This window comes from Triturus cristatus, chromosome 3_1 (genome assembly GCF_964204655.1).
Source record: "Triturus cristatus chromosome 3_1, aTriCri1.1, whole genome shotgun sequence".
Classification (NCBI taxonomy): domain Eukaryota; kingdom Metazoa; phylum Chordata; class Amphibia; order Caudata; family Salamandridae; genus Triturus; species Triturus cristatus.
The window spans coordinates 469,956,674-469,978,879 of NC_140583.1; the positions used below are offsets into that span (position 1 = coordinate 469,956,674).

At 43.4% G+C, this 22,206-nt stretch overlaps 1 protein-coding gene across 2 annotated transcripts in view; it reads left to right on the forward strand.

Annotated features, from left to right (window-relative positions):
- Positions 1 to 22,206, forward strand: part of ADAMTSL3 (ADAMTS like 3) — a 2,432,792-nt gene that overhangs the window by 2,358,123 nt on the left and 52,463 nt on the right. For both annotated transcript variants that reach the window (XM_085644288.1, XM_085644289.1), the window contains exon 29: positions 16,393 to 16,499. In XM_085644288.1, coding sequence (XP_085500414.1) covers positions 16,393 to 16,499 — 107 coding nt within the window. The remainder of the gene's footprint in view (positions 1 to 16,392; positions 16,500 to 22,206) is intronic.

Genomic DNA, 22,206 nt, shown 5'->3' on the forward strand with positions numbered 1-22,206 from the left:
GACAAGATAAAAAGAAGTATTGTCCTGCAATACCTTAAACGACACTCCCCGGACGTAGCATTATTGCAGGAGACACACTTGATGGGAAACAACTGTAGGGCACTCAACAGATGGGGCTACAAAATGGTAGTACACGCGGGGTTCACGACAGGGTCTAGGGGGACTGGGATCCTAATACGCCACACTTTTCCCTTTGCGATTCAGCGCACGTGGACGGACCCTTTGGGACGCTACGTTGCGGTGGCGGGTCAATGGGAGGGCAGAATACTCATACTGGTTGCAGTGTATGTTCCGCCGGGTCTGCAAGCGCAAACTTACAAGGATCTCGGTGCATTTTTATTAGGCCTACCCACGGGACACCTCGTGATTGGAGGTGACTTTAACTCCGTGGTTTCGGGGGAATGGGATAGGCACCCCCCACGAGATATTGGAGCAGGACAGCAATGGCTCCCCCAATTCCTTGATGCATTTGGCCTTGTAGACATCTGGCGGAAACACCACCCCACCGGCAGAGGATATACCTTCTTATCGGGGGCGCACCATACACTGTCTCGACTTGACTACATTCTTACCCCGGTGCATTCTGACATGCGTACGACGGAAATTACACATCTACCTAGGGGCATCTCGGATCACTCACCACTATGGGTCCACCTCACACTGGGGAACAAAAGACTCGGAGGCTCAGTGCCGATAAACCCATGGTACCTTAAAGGCCCGGAGATCAGAGCAACGCTGGTAAAAGTAATGGACCAATACTTCATAGACAATGAAGGCACGGTGGATTCACCGGCCACGCTGTGGGAGGCATTCAAGGCAGTCCTAAGGGGGCAGGCCCTCTCACTCATAGCGGGCAGGCGTAAAGAGAAGGAAAAACGACTGACCGAGGTAGAGCGCGCAATCACTCAACTTGAGGAGAGAATGGGCCGGGACCCTGACGATGAGAGCGCACACCAATTGCAACTCAGGGCAGAAGAATATAAAGCCATCGCTACAGATGCGGCTAAAACTCTCGCACGCGAGAGGGATGGACGCATATATGATCAGGGTGACAAGGCGGGCAAACTCATAGCTTGGCTGGATAGGAAGGAAAGGAAACAGCGGGTGGTACCCGAACTCATGAGTGCTTCGGGGAGGCTCCTGACTGAGCCAGGCGACATAGTGAGCGAACTCGCTCAACACTTTGAACGGGTGTACAGGAGACAGTCGGACCTTACGGAAGACGACTCTTCTGACTTCTTGGCTGACATTCAGTTGCCCTCCCTGACAGATCAGGAACGAGACCAAATGGAAGACGAGCTTACGTTGGAAGAACTAACCAAAGCAATAGGCGATCTCAAAGGGGGTAAGGCACTGGGACCCAACGGTCTCCCTATCGAACTATACAAGCTTAAACCGGATAGGATAGCGCCATTTCTGAAAGCAATGTACTATGATAGCCAGAAAAAGGGGATCTTACCTAGAGACCAGCGTATAGCCACTCTAGTGGCAATTCCTAAACCTGGGAAGCCGAAAACGGAGTGCTCCTCGTACAGACCTATATCGCTCCTTAATGCGGAACCCAAAATACTAGCCAAAGTCTTAGCTAATAGGCTCCGTACTGTTATCACCAAACTAGTGCACCCGGACTAGTCGGGATTCATGCCTCACCGCAATACTGCACTCAATCTCTTTTTTTTTTTTTTTTCTTTTTTTTTATTGAAAATCTTGTGTCAAAAATACAATTGATACAACCATAAATTGGCACAGAAAAAAAAAGAATATAAATTGGCAAGCAGAAGGAAAAACAATACAGAATTACATGAATAAAATAATTTACACAATATGGAAATCAACCATTACACAAAGTAAAGATTCCAAATTCTATCAAACTTCGTAATCCCGCCTATTCGCTGTGCATATCGCATTTCAGACTTTCTAACATTCCTAATTTTTTGCAACCAGGCAGTAAAGAGAGGGACATGAATTGACTTCCAGTTCTGCAGGATTAAAGACCTTGCAACTGCCATTGCAATAAATAATAATTTAACCCACTGTTCTGTCAAACCAAGATCGGAATCGTAGCCAAACAATATTAAATTAACATTATAAGTAATCAGAATCCCACAATACTTTTGCATATATTCGAATATCTCATTCCAAAACGGGATTATTTTAACACAGTTAGCTATAGTGTGGGACCAGTTTGCGGGAGTATATTGCTGGCATCTAAAACAAGTGGCCGTAGTATTGGGAAACATTTTAGCAATGGCAGCAGGGGTACGGTACAGGAGCCATTTACTGAAAAACAGCATTCTTCTCCAATTAGATCCTCGAAGAACACTGAAATTCAGCTTATTTATCAATTTCCAAGTATTAATAGTGAGTACATGATTCTCCTGTTCTTGCCATTTTTTCATTGCTTTTTGACTAAGATCATCCGCAGTATATTCTGCAAGACCACGTTTCCATACCCCTGGCTTCCTCGTCCTACAAATCGTGAACAAATCGTCCCATAGTTGATTAGAGGAACCAATGCTGACTGGCTCAACTTGTACCAACGTTTTAAAAATAAAAGCATATGAACCAAGTAACATAAAGTTCCCAGGAATTAGAAGCTGCATCTCTCCAGGTAACAACCATGTCCCTTCCCTCAAAAAATCTGACAAAGAGTGAAATCCCAAAAGTGCCCATTGTGATACAGTATCAACTCCAATTTTTATTCCTAAATAAAAAAGAGCATTCCTTAAGGGAGTTCTAAGACTAAATTGCGGGAGAGAATATCTTTTAAGAAAGACATCCTGACGCTTAAAAAACCAGAGCATCGTCTTATAACGAGTAAGTTTCGGTAATTTAGGAATATGTAACGGGGAAGGAATCTGAACCTCATGACAAATTCTATTAATAAAGAAATTAATAAACACAGTTGGGGTCTGCATTCCGGATTTAAACCGCTCTAAATATTGGGCAAAATATGCGCTATAGTAATCTTTAATATTGGGTACCGCTAAACCTCCCAAATCTGTATCGGCGTAAAGGATCCGCATTGCGATCCTGGGACTTTTTTTTGCCCATATGAACCCTGTGAATAGTGATTGTACTTTTGAAAAGAAGCTACTGGGCAAAAAGCAAGGAATGGCAGAAAATAAAAAGTTAAATAGCGGCAGAATAGACATTTTTATAAGTGCCACTCGCCCTAGGATGGAAAATGGCAACGATTCCCATCTATTAAATAAAGATTGAACCTTGCGTAGAAGAGGATCAAAGTTTAACATAACTAACTCGGAGACAAAAACCGAGTACATAATTCCTAGATACCTCTTCGGTCTAGGATTAATACAGCCGGATAAATCAGTATGTAGCTCAACCTCACCCCCCCCCACAGACTAGTATTTCAGTTTTATTTTTATTAATGCGATAACCACCCAGATGTTCGAATTCCTCAAAAAGTTGAAGAGCGGCAGTTTGAGATTGAATATCCGACTTAATCAGTAATAAAATATCGTCGGCATATAGTTTGATTTTAGCCATAGAGGAAATAGGAGGAGAGATATTTTCGGATTCCCTGATGGCTATGGCTAATGGTTCAATAAAAAAAGCAAAAAGAATAGGGGACAAGGGGCAACCTTGCCTGGTGCCCCGCTGAACCGATACTTTACCGACCATGACTGAGTTAATGATTATATTTGCTTTGGCACCCGTGTACAAATTTTTAATTAAGCTAATAATCTGTGGAGAAATTCCAAAGTGATTTAAAATAACAAATAAGGTTGTCCATACCACTAAGTCAAAAGCTTTTTCCGTGTCTAATAATAAAATTAAAGCGGAAATTTTATTGGTCTGAAAATAATCTAAAGCCTCAACGAGAAAATGTGTATTTGTGGCTAATTGTCGACCTGCCACAAAGCCGTTCTGATCCGGGTGAATAAGATCCTTAGCAATATGATTGAAACGTATTGATAATAATTTGGTAAGGATCTTATAATCCGTGTTAAGTAATGTAATGGGCCTATATGAATTGGGATCTTTGGGATCTTTGCCTTTTTTTGGAAAACTCACAACTGTGCCCTCCCCAAAAGAGTCTGGAACTTGCCCACCCATTAACATATAATTAACTAATTGTAGTAGCAAATCCGAAAAGGCGCAGAAGAAAACCTTAAAAAATTCAGCGGGGAGGCCATCTGGGCCGCAGGCCTTACCGATTGGGAGGTTCTTGACCACTAATTCCAGCTCTGACTTTGAAAATAAACTCATCATTGCTCCACTATCTGCCTGAGATAAAGAAGGCATATCATATCTTGCTAAGAAATTTAAAAGCCTAGAATGGTCTATTTCCTGATGATGACTATATATCTGTTTATAGTGAGAAAGCATTATAGTACCAATCAGATCAAGCTGTGATGTGTCTAACAGAGTGATAGGAGATCTCAAAGTACGAATTGAATTTGCAGCGGCTTGCTCCTTAGCCTGCCAAGCAAGGAGTTTGCCAGAAAAATTACTCTCCTCATAACTCCTTTGAGATTGTATAAGGAATTGCTGTTCACTCTGTGTAGCAAAAAGCGTACTTAATTCACGTTTGGCCTCGTTTAATTTTTTTTGCGCAAGACTAGAGAAATTTGATTGTCGAAGCTGAGTCAGAGAACAGATTCTTTGATAGAGTAAGGTCCTCGTCTGTTTAATAGTACGCCATTCTTCTGCGTCTTTGGCGATAATAATACCACGAACAAAGGCTTTTAGTGAGTCCCAAATAATATGTAATGGGGCCGTGTGTGAATTACGAGCAATAAAGTCAGCAATTTCGGATTTTAAAAAGGATACCCAGATGCTATCTTGTAGATACATTTTATTAAATATCCATCTCTTAGGGGACTTAATTTCTTCCCCTACTGTAAACTCAATAACCAACATTGCGTGGTCTGAGAAGCCATTATGCAAAAATTTCTGATATGAAAACTCTAATGAATTGGAGGCCAGAAAGAAATCAATACGAGAGGAGGATCTATGTCTTCCCGACCAGTAACTAAATTCTTGTTTATGAGGAAATTTCAATCGCCATGGGTCACACAGATCAAGTAATGCGGAGTACTTCATAACAGACCTCAATGACTTTGGTTTAGATTGTTTCTTCGAAATACCCGTGGAATCAAGTTTTATGTCGATGAGGATATTAAAATCCCCGCCTATAACTATATCTCCTCTGACCAATAGTAATGATTGGAATAACTCCTCATAAATGGCGGCACTATCGTCCACCGGGGCATAATAACTAACAAAGGTAATTGGCCTATTCCTGTTTTTAATTACACAAGTAGCCCAACACCACCGCCCAGCTCCTCCATCTTCAAACTGAATAATTTCTGCATCTAAATTACGATTAATAAAAAGCGCAACTCCCCTTTGAGATTGTTGAGCACAGGAAAACCCACGATATAAGGACCAATTTTTAAACATTGAAAAAGAATTAATTTTCTCCACAGAAATATGAGTTTCTTGCAGCATCACAACTGCTGGGCGCTCTGTTTTAATCCAGAGCTCAATAGTACGCATTTTTTTTTTATTATTCAATCCGTTAACATTGAAAGAAACAACTCTAACCCCTCCAATAGACATTAATTGTTAAGAAATACTTCTTGCCAACAAAATTTTGCATAGTGAACCACAAGAATTTCATTTTTTCCATTTTTACCCTGCTTCCCTCTCCACCCAAGTGCGCTTCCCTCTACCCAAGTGCTCCCCCCCCTAACCCTGGTCCCGTGGCCCTGTACTTCCTCTATATCTCCCTCCCACGCTGGCCACATGGCACCAACCCCTCTCATAAGAGCGCCTTGGAAGTGCGCCCCGAATCCCATGACCCCCAAGTTCCCACCTGCACCCCCCACCCCCTAACTAAAATATGCGAATACCCATCTAAACAAATCAAGCCATATTCCAACCTTAGCCTAACCTTAAGCCAACTTGTCAAGCATCTCCCGAGCCTCATCAACATCTGTAAACAGATAGAATTTGCCCTTGATCAAAACTTTTAATTTTGATTGCTGTGCAATCGATGCTTGAGCTCCTTTGTCCTTAAATAACTGAAGAATCTTTACAAAATCCTTTCTCCGTCTGGCAGCAGCAGCCGACATATCGGAAAAAATCCGACACTTAGTGGTGGGATTAACCTGAAATTGTCTTTGCTTAAAGGCCTGAGATAGGATTATTTCTTTAACCCGAACATCAGCAAAGTTAACAATGATAGTCCGAGGAAACGGAGAATTAGGGAATGGGCGAGCTGGTACTCGATGCGCCCTGGTAATTGTTAAATCTCACTTAAACTCAGGGATGACCTCTTGAGAGAAAAAGGAAGTAATCCATTTTGTCATGTCCGATCCCTCGATATTTTCGGGTACACCTACTATTCGAAGGTTTGACCTTCTATTATAATTCTCTAACTCATCCAGTTTGGATTCGAAGGCCTTTGATAATTTAGAACCAGTGATGATCTCTTTTTGTGCAGTGATAAGATTGTCCTCCACCCTAGAAATTCTAGTCTCAGACTCTTGCAGACGATTAGAAAATGAAGCCATAGAATCTTCAATTTTGTCCAGACGCTTACAGATCGCCTCCGTTTCCATCTTTTGCATTTGCTTCATCTCTCTAATTTCTTGCAGGATTAAATTCAGCATATCCTTAACTGAGATCTGAAAGTCCCCCACAGTTTCAGTATCCATCCCCATAATCGGACTCTGAGACAAAGTCACCTCACTGGGAATAGTAGAAGAGGTACTGGAACCAGCCGCTGAAACAAAACGTTCAATGGGAGGGATAACTGTTGAAGAAGAAAGGTTTAAGGAAGTTGGAACACTTGTAGATACTGCCCCAGCACCAGCTGTATTATTAAGGTCGTATCTTGCTGCTTTTCGCTCAAACAACGGGAATTGTTTAGAAGCCTTGGAAGCCTTAGAAGCATAGAGTGGTGTGGCCTCTTTAGATGATGACTGTGAATCGAGTGAGTCCACCGGATTAAGGTTCTGATTTATCTCAGATAATTTAGCTTCTGAACCTAGTGGAACCACGGCTATTCCCCCCACTGGTGACTCAATTATCTCCTTTGCCGCACTAACAGTAGATTTGCAAGGACTCGGATGAATAACCTGGGTCGGGCTGCCGCCTGAGAGACCATCCTCACCTTCTCCAGAGCTCTCAGAATTTTCAAGAGAGGAGATTTCTCTCTCCGCGGCTGACCCAGCCCTCTTGGCTCTTACGGAATTCTCTTTTAATTGCTGGCGTCGTATTATGGCCTTGGCCTTCGCCGTCAATTGCTTACCCATTATTAAGACTGGTGATTGTGAAATAACTCTACACCAGTGAGTATGAGTACCAGCGATAGCAGCGGTAGCAGCAGTGCGACAGTTGTATTAGAGGTGTATTAGAGGAGAAATTCAGCCCATCAAAAAAGTGCTGAAGACCGAGAATCTAGCCCACACAGCGGCTGCAGTACCAAATATAGAAGTGCAGCAGCGGGGCAGACAACTCTAGCAGCGTGGACTAACACCTCTGTCTGTGCAACTGTATAAAGAGTCAGTAGTCAACCAATTGGATTACTGCTGCAACAAACTCCAGACTTACATTGCGAAATCCATCAAAGAAAATAAAAACTAGAACTGAAGCTTGCGATTTTGCATAGCTCACGCACTTTAACTGCTATCACTGGCGTTACACCAGTCTTTCCAAAAGATACAATATAGCCAGGGACTGGCCGCAGCAACGGAGGCAGCAGAAGTCTTTTACTGAAGTAATGAGAAATTACTGCAACAGTAGCTTAGCTCCCAACAATGTAGACCTCGACGTTAATTAATGAAGACAGCTCACCGTGCTGAAAACTGTGAGCATATAACACTGCTGTGGTTCACATCTCTTCCAGATAATTCAAGTGCTTCAGGTGATTCAAACAGTCAGACAGTCAGACAGCTTCCCCCGATCAGTTATCGCTGTCCCGGTATTGCTGTATTGCTGTCCCAGTCCCGGTACCGGTATCGGTATCCCGCTGTTCCGCTGCTGTCCCGCTGCTAATCTCTACGATCGGACTCCAAAAGAGGCGCCATACCAAGGTGAGAAGAGAACAGCATACTCGCGGCGCAGAGCAGCAAACGCTGAGCAGCCGCCATCGACCACGAGCTCACGGAGGGGGGAGGGGCGACAGCTGGGCTCTCAGGTGCTACGTGGAGGCGTGGAACTCCACCGCAGCGGTCGTCCTGCAAACCTGGAGACACACTGCACTCAATCTCAGGCGACTTCACGGAGTCCTGGGGCGTTGCCCCGGAATCCAGGAGGATGCTATGGTGGTGTCCTTGGATGCAACCATGGCGTTCGACACACTCGAATGGGCCTACCTTTTTGCAGTGCTTCAGAAATTAGGTTTCGGGCCCAAGTTTATAGGGTGGGTGCGCCTCTTATACTCTGAACCGCTTGCGACCGTGTTGGTCAACAACAAGAATTCTGAGGTCTTCACACTTGGTAGGGGTACAAGGCAGGGCTGCCCTTTGTCACCATTGCTATTCGCTCTGTCACTTGAGCCGCTAGCTGCCTGGATACGCAAAGACGTGGCCGTCCGTGGCCTACGGTGGACTGAGGGTTGGGAGGACAGGATATCGCTGTATGCAGACGATATACTGCTTTATCTAGCCTCCCCTGCCCGCTCCCTCAGAGTGATCCTAGACATTTTCGCCAGTTTCGGAAGAAACTCAGGATTTCGTATCAATTGGAGCAAATCGGTGATCTACATGCTCCATGGAACGGCCCCCGTCCTCCCGAAGGAATGCACAATTCAGATCGCGAAAGAGGGCTTCCGCTACTTGGGGATATTCATAACCACTGACGTTAGGAGACGATATGACCAAAATCTGATGCCTCCATTGCAAAGGCTCAGGCGAGACGTGGAGGTCTGGAAGAAGTTGCCCCTATCTTTACTCGGGAGAGCTGCACTCTTCAAAATGATGGATTTGCCTAGATTCTTGTATGCTCTCCAAAACTACCCAGACGCTGTACCACAAACCTTCTTTAGGGAGGTCGAGTCCTTACAGAGAGACTTGTTGTGGGACGGTAGACCCCGTATTGCGCTAAGCAAGCTCACGCTAGGGTGGTATGACGGAGGTATAGCCCTCCCCGACATCAAGAAATATTATTGGGCAGCACACTTGGCCGCAATAAATCATTGCCAGTACGGCAGTGGAGAAGACCCAGCATACGGGATGGATAGGTGGTTACTACCGGGGGGTGATTTCACAAGATCCCTATATTCTAGACCGAACAAATACCCACTCACGGGCCCAACTAAACATGCGGTCCAGGTCTGGCATATGGCAACTAAAGCCCTGGGATGGGCCAAAAAACTTACATTAGCAACTCCCCTATGGGATACGGAGAGGCTGGGTACACTGGGACGGACGAAAGGGTTTGCAAAATGGGACCTCATCGGCATCTCACATATCAGGGACCTGTGGGGGAGGGAGGGCGTAGTGCCATTTGCCACACTGCAACAGACATACGAAATGGCGGCATCAGAACACTTCCGGTACACGCAAATCAGACATGCCCTGCAGACCACCATATGCGCCGGCACGAAGATCCCTGAGGCATCCCCACTCGAGGATAGACTGCTAGACGGACATCTGCCCGACAAATGTATATCTGTCACGTACAAAAGATCATCCACCACACTCCTGATCCCCTCTCAGCACTCAGGGAGAAATGGGCAAGAGATGGTTTGGAGATGGATGATGAGGAATGGCAGGAGGCACTCTCATCACCTAAGGAGGTGGCTATCTCTGCAAAGTTGAAATTAATACAGCTAAAGGTGTTACACAGAGTCTACTTATCTGGTACACAATTAATCCACATGGGCGGTAGTGAGGACGGGTTGTGCAGGAGGGGCTGCGGAACGCAGGGCGCATTCCTACATGTGCCCCGGGAGTGCCCAGTCATCCATAATTACTGGCAGGGCGTGCTGAAAGTAATGAGTGTGGTGTGGGGGGTGCCCGTATTACCTGAGGCAAAGAGATGCCTTCTGAATGTGTGGGAGCCCACAGATCAACCCATACACGGGAGGTTGTGGGTCACGCTTGGGCAGACAGTGGCCAAGCGCAACATAGCGCAACTGTGGGGGGCCGTTGCACCTCCCACCTTAAAGAAATGGAAGGAAGATATGGACTGGTGCATGGTCCGTGAGAAAACTGTATATGTTGCACGGGGGTGCCCCAAAAAATGGTTATCGATTTGGACAAAGTGGAATGCATACCGGGGGGGGATATGTGAACCACCAGTTGTTTCTTCCCCGGAAGACCACTGTACAGTGTGACCTACAATGTATGTAATATAACTCTGCCTTACACTTTGAACAGTACGTACTGACGCTTGTGTAAACTGATGCACGTATACCTTGTGAAATAACTGAACGAGATTGTGTAACATGACCAAAGTTTTTTATGTTAAATAAACAGATTTTTTAAAAAAAATAATGTAGTGAAACTTAATACTAAAGGTGAACATATATCCTTTTAGGTATTTGTTATAGATTTAAAAAAAAAAATCTAAATTAATGTTGTCTAAAATTTTCTTTTTTATTTAGTTTGATGAATGTTAATCATTTTAGCACTTTAGGTTATTATTGTTGTAATAATGTTTGTGTTTAATTTGTTTTAGTGTAGTTTGTAAATTTTTATCCAAAATGTTTTTTATTTTTTATTAATTTAGAAATTGTTAAGTTAGAAGCAGGTTGTTGAGTTTGTAGAAAATTATTGGAGAAAGTATTTTAATATGTACATTTTAATTTTTAATTTACAGTTTGTGAATGTAATTAAACATTTTATTGATAACCATTTAAAATATTTAACTGATTATTATAATTATTTGGTGATTTTTAATTAATTGCTAGTTGGCTGACTAGTTTCTTTTTAATTAAACTGTGTAAATTGTATTTTATTGTATTTAATTGTCAATGTAATAACTTTTCATTTTTCATGTTATTTTTTCCTATCCATTTTTGTGGGTTTTGTTTTTTTAGTAAAATATTATTAATATTTCATTAAATTATTGTCTTTTGATCTTTAATATAAAAAGAATATATTTTTATTCAATTGCATTTCTTTTTTATTTTATGATTCTATGTATTATTTTAGATATATTTTAAAGTTTTATTTTTTCCACATTTAAATGTTTGATTCAAAGAAATTAGGAGTGTGAATAGTAAATTTGGTCTCGCCAATGTCTAATACTGTCGGGTTTAGGGTCTTTCTTACAAATCTTGAGGCATTGGGACTGTTTCCGGCTTCGGTTCTTGTAAGTACTGGTTTGGCCGAGATACGGGCGACCCCTTCCAGTAGCCTCGGTGCTGCCTACAATGAAAGCCTAAGCAGCCAGTGCCCTCCAGAAAGAGTCCCGAGAGGGAAAACCCCGGAGGGAAAAAACCTCTGATGTTGATGATGAGACTCCAGGAATGAGGGAGAAGACAAGGAGCCAGAAAACACTGGAAAACCAGGAGCCCAAAAATGAACCAGGAGAAGACTGGAAGACAAGCTGGAACAGAAGGCACTAGGGGAAAAAAAGTGCCAACGGAAGGAAGGAATCACCAAAAGAGGAGCCACGGAACCAACAGGAGCGAGGACACACCAGCAGGAACCAACATGAGCAAGGACACACCAGCAGGAACAAGGAGTGTTGCAACAGAAGGAAGGAAAGATTATAATCCCTTATATACAAAAAAAATCAGGAAGTGACATAGAGGAACAGGAAGTGACATACAGGAACAGGAAGTGACAAAACAGGAAGGAGAGGTGTCGCCATCTTGGATAGGGAAAAGAGTGAAGTGCAATAATATGGCCCCCAAGGAAGGGGGATCACCAGACGCCCACACCAGGTGAGTGTAATGTCCTAAGGTGCTTCGAGAAGCAGATGGGCCGCCATGCAAGTATGCGGCGTGCCCAAAAACCAACAGACATTGCGGGTGCCTACCGCAATGCCATTTAAATGGCCACAGTGGGCCACGATCCTGAAACACGGCGCCCCCGAAGGGGAGGGAGGGGCGCCGCGGGCTGCACCACGGCCGACGGAGAGGAAATGGGTAGCGCCACGGGTCGCGAGTCGGCCTGCGGCATAACGAATACTTTCCCTACTATTGTTTAGTTATGAGTGGCAATATCTTTAAATTTGTTTATATTTTTTAAATATTTTTTAAATTAGTAGTAAAATTATATAATTTAGATTTCCTTATGTTTTATTTCAATTTTGGGGATTTAAAAAATATATATATTTAAAAGTAGTTTGCTATGCTTTGTTATATATGTTATTAATTGTTCTAATAGTTATTATTTTTACAACTAGTAATTCAATTGTGTATATTAATTGTTTAGATACTGCCTTCATTTATTAAGAGTATATATTTGTATTTTTGTATTTTAGTGTATATTGATAGTTTTAAATGTCTATTTTTAATTATATATATTTTTTTATAATTTAATATCTCTATTTAATCAAATATATTTCCATATACAACTAAAACTGACATACTGACCAGTTCTTGACGATATGCTGGTCCACAATACCTTTGCTTGATATTTTCCCACCTTACAAAGTATTCAAACACAAATTTTGGTTCCCAATATTATGATCGTGTTATTTATGTATCACAATATTTTTGTTGCTGCCAATCAAATCCCCCAAGTCAGTTACATTTTGAGGCGGTTTAAAGCTTGTCCAATTAGCAATTTTTGTCACACACTCATGCCATTTGGTCTTGGGTGAGTGGGCATGTGGTTGTATCAATGTTTAAGCACCATGTGTCTGAACAGATTCCCCACGAAGCAATGCAATATTTTAGTTTTTTGTATAAGCCATGTGTAGCAAAGGGTAGGTGTCATTAGAGCACTTCTGTGCATATTAGATCAATGTCAGAACACTGCAATCTTTAGTGTGATTTTCAAATTGCTATAGCTTTCAGTCCAAAATTTGCAGACTTACAGATATTATTAGCCAAACAATAATTGCTATGTGCTGGAAGTCTGCCACATCCCATACTTTGATAAATGGTATGTGGACCCTGGTAGATGGGTGAATGATGACATAACACTGGACAAACTATTCAACAATTAGAAACAAATGCTAAGATGTGATAAAGAGATTTGTATCTGATTAACCTAAAATAAATAGATGACACCAGGCCACAATAGTCAGACCTTACAAGGATGGGTACTTAAATGGATTGGAAATGGAAGGAGGTCGGGATATGATGAGAGTATAATGGGTTGATAAAGCTACCATATGTCTATGCTGCTCTCTGTAACAAACCTTATTAGGCTGCAGGGATCACTAGATTATATTGTATGAGATGGGACAGATGGAAAGATAATATGAATAATGTACAATTCAAATAGACAAGTATAATTTTGAAAGGGAAAAAATATACAGGCAAACTTGAATTGGTGCAAGAGGAGCCAGTTGTAACTATGTCTGCCTGTAGATCTATCTGATGCCTATACCTGCTGCTATGTATGTGCCCTGCTATGTTCATATAAATCCTAATAAAATATATTTTTTAGAAAACTTCAAGCCATAAATTAATTGGATTGAAATTGTCATTTTCTCACAACTACTGCAGTCATTTGTGGCTTCTCCACCATCCCTTTCTTCCTTTCACGTCTCCAACCCACATTTTTTTTTTAATAGTTTTGTGGCATAGGGTACTTACTACTGACAGTGTTACTTTACAGGTGCTTTTTATTGTAAATTTGATGAGGATATATGTAGTTCACACCGTCCAATATTTAGGCAATGTTACATGTTCTAATTATTTGGATCATTTTTGTTGGACATGCTTATTCCTTTTAAGAATCTGTTGCCAATAAATCGATCTGTTGGCATTCAGGCTATATAGTTTTTGATATACTTCATTTTTTTTGGTTTAAATATCTTTATTGGTCTTTTCATATTTTTCCATTTAATCAAGGTACATGACATAAAAGAGTGTTAAAAATAAAAAAATAAACATTTTCAATTACATATTACATTTTTGCAACAGTACTTTTGTGGATTAACTACTCATGTTACAGCAGATCGTATTTCGATGCGTTACAACACATCAATTTAACATCAAGGCTGTCTCTCATAGCGTCCTCGTGATCCTCTGACCTGCATTCCTCCCCACATTACTTAATCGCCCGTGGTGAAAGAGGCGTGCAAACAGAAAGAAAAAGGAGAGAAAAAAAGGGTGCCCAATACCACATGATGACATCGCCTATAACATTAAAGCCACCCTGATCTGATCGCCCTGAGATTAGCAAATGTTGAAAACAGTCCTATGCGGCCAGTGTGATAGGTCAACAGTAAAATTGTTCCAAAGGAAAAAGAACGAGGATAAAAGCAAATACACCAATAAAATAAACATTTATGATATAATAACTGTCAACAACATAATTAAAGAGCTGCAATCCAGAAACCATTATGAAAGTCATTACATTACAGAGCATGAGACTATAGCGTGTGGGAGGTACGACAGGACAGCACACTGGGGTGATAGTCAAACTCGTGTCAGTGCCAGGAGCTAGCCTCATGAGTGCAGGCACCGGGACAAGAGGGAGTGAAGACCACACTACACCAAGCGTACTCTGCGAGGTGACATCCGGTGGGGTGTAAGTGTGTGCCGTCATGTTCCTGTCCCCCGCCCCCAGGATCTTCAGCATGCGTCCTAGTTTTTGACATACTTCATATTTTGACTCGGGACTCAAAACCTGCCTAAATCTGAAGAAGCAAATTCTGTCTAAAATAAGACATTGAAATCCACATTCGAACTGAAAGAAAAATTGGTACAATCTCTTTCATTTTACCCAATGAAGAAAATGTTATATCACTATCTAATGGCACAGAGATAAAACCTGACTAGCTCCCAAATTTAAAGAACATAGGATTAGATGAATTATGAGGTCGTAAAACTTGGTTGCAATTTATTAAACGGAATAAGACTATGTTTTGAAAAATGGTTTACTGAGAGTTGACATTAGTTCCAAGACCACTGCTGACTCTCTGTGAAACCTTTTTCCACATTCCCATAGTGAAAGTGGTCTAAAGGGGAACCCTTTCCAACTTGGTGCCCTTTAACTATTTAATGGTTTGTGATCAGAATTATGGTTGCTAACCATTGATACATTGAATACTGATTCATCATTTGGAAGTGACCCTTTCCCTTTCACAATGGGTTACCCCCCCCCCCCCCCCCCCCCAACTTGGAATTCAGTATTTTTTCATTGGTTTGCAACCCGAGTTATGTTTCCAAACCACTGATGCATTCCATATAAATGCATTATTTGAAGAGACACTCACAACACTTCCCTGCTACATTTAAGGACCAGATTAATTAATCTTTCATGCAAATCAAAGCATCAAGACAACTTGCTGTGCAGGGCTTCGTGAAAGGAAGAGGGCAGGAATGTGCCATATTTACCAATATATGGCACATTCCCACTATCTGCCTGCACTGGCACCCAATGTGCTGCCTAGCACTAATGCAGGTATCTTTGCACAATGCTGCAAGGGTGCCTGCGTTGGATGCAGGATTATTTTTGTACAGAAAGGGGCACCTTCCTACATAAAAACAATCCTCAAATGCTTTTTCCTTTTAAGTGTGCTAAAGAATGAAATAACGGAGGAAACAACAAGGAGAAATAAAGCTATTTGTCCTTGTTGTGCCTTCCCTAGGAAGGCGTAGCATTTTGATGCATTCCCAGATTTACCAGTCTTGGTATGTGCTAAAATCAATGGGTGGATGCGTGGGAACACCCACGCTGCATCCATGGAACACCTTCCAAGGGCAAAGTAACTCAAGACTTTCGCTGCCTTGCCTTACTCCAGATTTACCATGCAATGCAGGGCCACACAATCTCACTTTAGTTTTGGTTGCCCTTGCAACACCATTCGTGATGCAAGGGCAGTGCAATACTATGATACATCTTACCCCAAATCGCTATTCAAATGAAATCTTATTTTAGGAGTCAGTAAAACTTTACTTGTATTTAATGACCTGCAAAAGTGGTCCTTCTTGACCACACAAAACAGCTTCTGTGTAGGCAGCAGCAGTTCAATCTTACTCAAAGAAAGAACATGTGCAACAAAGGAAACATGAGTACGAGCTTTTCTCACATTCACAAAAACAACATTAGAAGCAACAGAGAGACATGTTTGCTTTAGACATGAAACAGGAACAAATCCCAGTGGATCTGAAAGCCTTCCTCAAATACACAAGGAGCAAACGTTTTCCAAGAGCTCATTTGTTATTAGTTCATTTTTCCTCACAGATGAAGCAGATGCCAACAGAGCAAGTGTATCATTTCTTCATAGCTATGTGTTGTGTTAAGAGTGAAACTAACTATGATTTTTTTTTCTTTGTAGTGTTCCAATCGATGCGTGGGTCAAGCACTCGGTCTGCAGCATCGTCAAATACAATGTCAGCATTACAATGGGACTGTGGCGTCCGACTCATATTGCCAAGAGAAAAGGTACTGATTAGTCTTGCTGAAAGCGAAGTGTGTTCAGAGGGTGACTTTCCTTCCAAGTAAATAGCAGATATAAAGCATGGCATGTTATTCATTGTATCTAACTTTAATGATATTCTTCAGGAGTGAATGCAGAAACCATTAATGATAATGTTACTTGCTAAGGCTTTATTTAGAATATTACTCTTCTGTAACTGGAATATTACAGAAGAATAATGTTGTAAATTAATCCTTTGTCCGAGAAAAGAAGACTGCCACCAAATTAGAGACAGTTTGGAAGTATGCTGCTTCAGGGGCCATTTCAGAAACTGTGAAAGACCTTTTAGTTGAGGCCATATTTTACTGGTCCTTTTAGTTGCAAATCAAATTGATTCTATCAGTCCCATCACTGCCAGCCAATGAGCTACCTTTTTACGACTGTCTCGTAACTGAAACATTATCTGCACGAGGAAGTGTAATATGCAGAAAATTTGAAACTGTGCCATTTCTTTTGGAAGAAACTCCAACCCACTTTAATGAATTGATACTGCTGTTTTTTATTTAGTTTTTTAACTTCATTTAAACTTTTAGACAACATAGATTAATGGCATGTGATTCATAGGCATGGTGCAGACCGAGAATGCACAAATAGAACTGAAGCTCAATTGATATTGCTGTTTAGTACATATGAAAGGATCTGTTTGTTATGATTGATTACAGGACAAAAACTCAATAAATTAACTTTCCATCTCTTTTGATATGTGCTTGACACAAAACATCAAGAGGGTGCAAACAGAGGGCGTGGCTAGCAGCCAAACGAAATGGCCGCTGCCTAGAGAGGCTCCAAGATCAGCGTGACATCCCCAGCGATCGGACACATAATCCGTCTACAAACAGCAACGAAATGCAATGATCCAGGCGTAAGAAGCAACGGGGCACCGTTTGATCCCTCTGTGAGATCCGAGACGTGGAGAATGAAGACCCTACGTCGTGCCTGCGGGATGTGGCCTACACCATCGATTAAGCCGGGGCCTCGGGTGGCACCGGGACCCAGCAGAGAAGAAAGCAGGACAATGGCACCCGGAGGGTGGCGGTGGGATGCCCACGCGCTGTGCGTAGCAACACTGACTGAACTGGACTGGCCAACAAACCCCTTGAATAAACTGACCTTCAGGATCCGTGGGCAGTGAGAGGGACCAGCCGTGCGACAAAAACTATGTGCTCGCGCCGTGCCGGGTCTCACCCCAGCAGAAAGAGCAGCACCGATGCAGCAAGATCCCCGATCTTGAGGCGGCAGCGAGGAAGTGAGCGATCTCAGCTGCGCGACTGGTGAAATGCCGCCCTTGCTGCTGCTGACTGTGGAGTGCCTCAGCCTCCCGCAACTCATCCCTGGGAGCGCACCTTGCTCTACAAAAGCAGCACCGGTGACATCGCGCTGAGCCCGGTAACACCAAGACGTCGCACTCCAGGACCCAGCGCTGTCTGAAGACCTTGGTGTGGTACCCCTGCATAACAGTTGCCAGTGTAATTAAACAGCAGGCGGCCTGCCACACTAGAGGTGGGATAAGGAAAGCGCTGCAGCACCTGGTGCACGTCATTGGTGTCTGCCATGGTTGATTTGTGGAAGCCCTCGTGGGCTTTGTTGACATCGTGAACTTGCTTAAACACCAACGAACGGCCCACCATATCACTGCTCTACTTGGGTCCAGACTCGGGGGCACCAATCTCTATTGCAACTGGTGATCCGCAGCCAGGAACCCGAAAGGCCGCGCGTGGCTTACAGTCACATAGGCAGGCAGCAGCGATTACGGCCACACACTTGAAATACTGCCTGCGATGCCCCTGCGGACTGGCCATAATGGACAGCCGGGGTCAACACACTGCACAGCAATTAAAACTAGAAAAATATGCCTACGCTAAAGATCAGCAGGACCTGGCAGAACGGAACACCACACAAGAAAAGAACCCAGCGCCTGAGGGCCAGGCAGAGGTCAAGCCCTTAATAAGGTTCAAACTACAGTGGGGTTGATCTCCACAGACATCTCGCTCCTGCGAACCGACTTCCAGAAAATGGCCGTGAGAGTGACAGAAGTCGAAACTATTACAACGACTCTCTCCACAGACACTGCTGTCCTACAACGACTAGAAACAGAAAACAAGCTAATAGCGGCTAAGCTTAACGCTCAGGAAGGCCGCTCCAGATGCAATAATGTTCAAATTATTGGCGTACCGGAGGGTAAAGGAGGCCCTGCACTGGATTTATTTGTTGAAGATCTCATCAAGACCCAGCTCCAGCCTCGAGGACTGTCCAGTTTCTTCTTGGTGGAAAGAGCCCATTGAGTACCAGGAGGCAGACCTACACCGGGGGCCCCCCCAGACCAATCTTAGCCCACATCTTTAACTTTCATGATTGCAACGCTATACTACAAGCGGCACAAGTAGCTCCTCCGATAAGCCTAGAGAATTGTGTAATTTCATTCTTCCCAGACTACACAGCAACTGTTACTAAACAACAACTGACTTTTTTGGAGGTGAATAAAGAACTCAAACGCCGGGAACTCAACTACTCAATGCTCTTCCCGGCAAAGTTGCGGGTAGGAGCGGACGGTAAAACATGGTTCTTCGGGACACCTGAGGAGGCCCATGACTGGCTGGAGGGATGGCGGCAGGCCCCAGGGCCGCGAAGAACAGGCAAGAAACAACAACAACGACTGCTAGATGCGGCATTGCAGGGTTCAAGAGACACAGTTCCACGGAGGATTTAACGCAGGTGGAGACCGAAAAATGAGGATGCCCTGGGCACCCGCACTCCAGGTCTGAAACAAGGATAGAGGTCACCAAGGAGAACGAATAGAGAAGATAAAGCACCATTGAAACTAATGTACTGGACTACCATGCTTGGCCAGGTTCACCTTGAATTTTTGCCCCTCTGTGCGTCTTAGCAATGACGCATTGCTATATATGCTGAGACGGAACTAATTGTACAGATATGTTATTGAATGATGGAATGGCTCGGGGTGATCGCCGGACTACTCTCCCCCCTCACGCAAGTACAAGTTATTGGGAATAAGCACTCTGCGAAGTTGGGCTTGCCAGAAATTTATATGCACATCCACTATGTCGTATATTCAAATCAATAGTTCGCATTTGATTAGTATCTTAGGTACTCTCAGGCAACAAGTCCTCCTCTGCCTTTGGAAGACAAACCGAACCCCAAAAGAGACAAAAAGGCCCTTTGGTATCCACAAACTTTTCACGCACTTGCCGAGGCACACACAAAAAGTACTAAACCAGTAAAGCTGGTTTCCACTGTTTGTTTGTATGTATCAAATTGGAGTCCACAAATTGCTTCAGGATTTTCTTTCCATATTTCTTTATTGTTTCTTCTTTTAAAAACCAAATGTGTGTACAAAACAGCCGACACATGTTTCGTCCAAAAGGACTTTTTCAAGGCTAATAAGTATTGAAGAGTCCAATAATAATATCCATAGTCAATCGGACATGTAGAAACAGCAAAGCCAACCGGGTGGTATATATCCCTTGACTTATATTGGTATAAGAGCTCCACGGATCATGTGCCTTCCGTTTCTGTGATCACCTTATTCAGGTCATGATAAACCTGTCTCAGAGTTGATGTCTTGACTCAGAACGAAGAGATAGCGGGGATGGCGGGTAGTAGCATGTCCGTCTTGCAAGGAGGCAGGGAGGGTGGTGGGGGATGGGGACCAGTTTAAGTTTATGATCACTTCGTTCACACAGGTACACCAAAGAATGATTAAGTATATACATAGTTTGTGCATGCTAACCATATTGCATTGCTCTCCATGCTCCAGCATGTACTACGTATTCACTGACACAAGGGGACAATCTGACCCACCTCGCACAAGCACAGCCCGCGACCTCTAATATGTTGGGCCCCCCTTTCTCAATCATAGCATGGACTGGGACTACAATACCTTAAACGACAAGCTCCAGCAGTTGCCCTCACACAAGAATCACACTTAATGGGATCAGCCTGTAAAGCCCTGGATAGGTGGGGATTTAAAATGGCGGCGCACTCTGAATTCACTTCAGGCTCGCGGGTCGTGGGGATTCTGGTTCGCAAAAACTTCTCACTTGTTATAAACGGGTCCTAGACGGACGATCAGGGACGATTCGCAGCTATCTCATGTCAATGGGAAGGGTGAGCATACAATTTAGTTTCTGTATATATCCCACCTGCTCTGCAAAATCTAGCCTCCCAACCCTTTGTAAATTCCTGCTCACACTCCCGCAGGGTGAATTGATCATACTGGGTGACTTTAATGCCACACTCGACAATAAGCTTGACAGACAACCCCCTAGGGAACAATGCAGAACTCACCTTCGCATGGCTGAATATCTTGACGCCTTTGGTCTTGGCACTCATGCTTCCGTCAGGAACGACAATACACCTTCCATTCGGGTGCACGCAATAGCCTTTCCAGGATAGACTATATCCTTACTTTGGCAACTGATTTGGAGAGAGTGTCAGAGATCTCACACCTCCCCAGAGGTATCTCTGATCACTCCCCGGTTTTGATAAAAAATACACATCTCCCTTCCTGGGGAGGCGTCGCATATATCCCATATACCCCGAAGGACCCCCCTATTTGGAAAGGCCTACACAAAACCACAAGGCAATACTTCACGGAAAATGAACACTCAGTAAACTCCCCAACAACTCTGTGGGAGGCATATAAAGCAGTCTTGCGCGACCAAGCAATTTCCTTAATCACATCTCATAAACATGAGAAAGTGCAACAGGTGCAGACTCTTGAGCAGGCAGTGGGCCAAGCCGAAGTCGAACACTCCTCAGATCCCAACAATACCACAACTCATAAGCTGAGCCTAGCAAAGCAGGAATACAGGGACTACATGTGGGAAGAGGCTAAAACCAGAGTCACCAAAATACAGCACACTATTTATGAAGTTGGTGATAAGGCTGGCAAGCTTCTAACTTGGTTAGACAAAAGGTAGCGAGCTAGTCGCTTATGTGGCACAACTGAATTCAGACACTGGGGTGGCAATCACAGACCCGCAAAAGATTGTAAATGGGTTGGCACTTCATTATGAGACAATATATACTCCTAAAGCCGTGACCACGCTAGAGGAGAATATTGCATTTCTTAAAGACATACAGATGCCCAGACTTGCACCTCACGAAGTTCAAGCCTTGGAGGCAGACTTGACACCCGACGAACTAACACTAGCCATAAGTGGGCTCCAATCGGGGAAAGCTCTAGGTCCCGATGGCATTCTCATGGAACTCTACAAAAAAGCAGCATGCAAACTTACACCACACTTGCTCAAAATGAATGAAGCCAGTCTAGAAGTGGGTACACTTCCCAGAGATCAGCCCACAGCGACAATCGTAGCAATTCCAAAACCGGGTAAATCCCCCACAGGAATGTTAATCTTATCGACCAATCTCGCTGCTGAATGCAGAAGCCAAAATACTAGCACAGGCACTGGCGGCTAGGCTCCAACCATACCTTACAACACTAGTAGACCCAGACCAATCAGGTTTTAAGCCGGGCCGAAATACTGCACTTAATCTGAGACGACTCAATAGTGTAATGGCCCGCACTCCTACTATCCAGGAAGAGGCTGTCATACTTTCTTTGGACGCACGTATGGATTTTGATCTAGTTGAATGGCCCTTCCTTTTCGCAGTACTACGACACTTTGGCTTTGGTCCCAAATTTTGCGC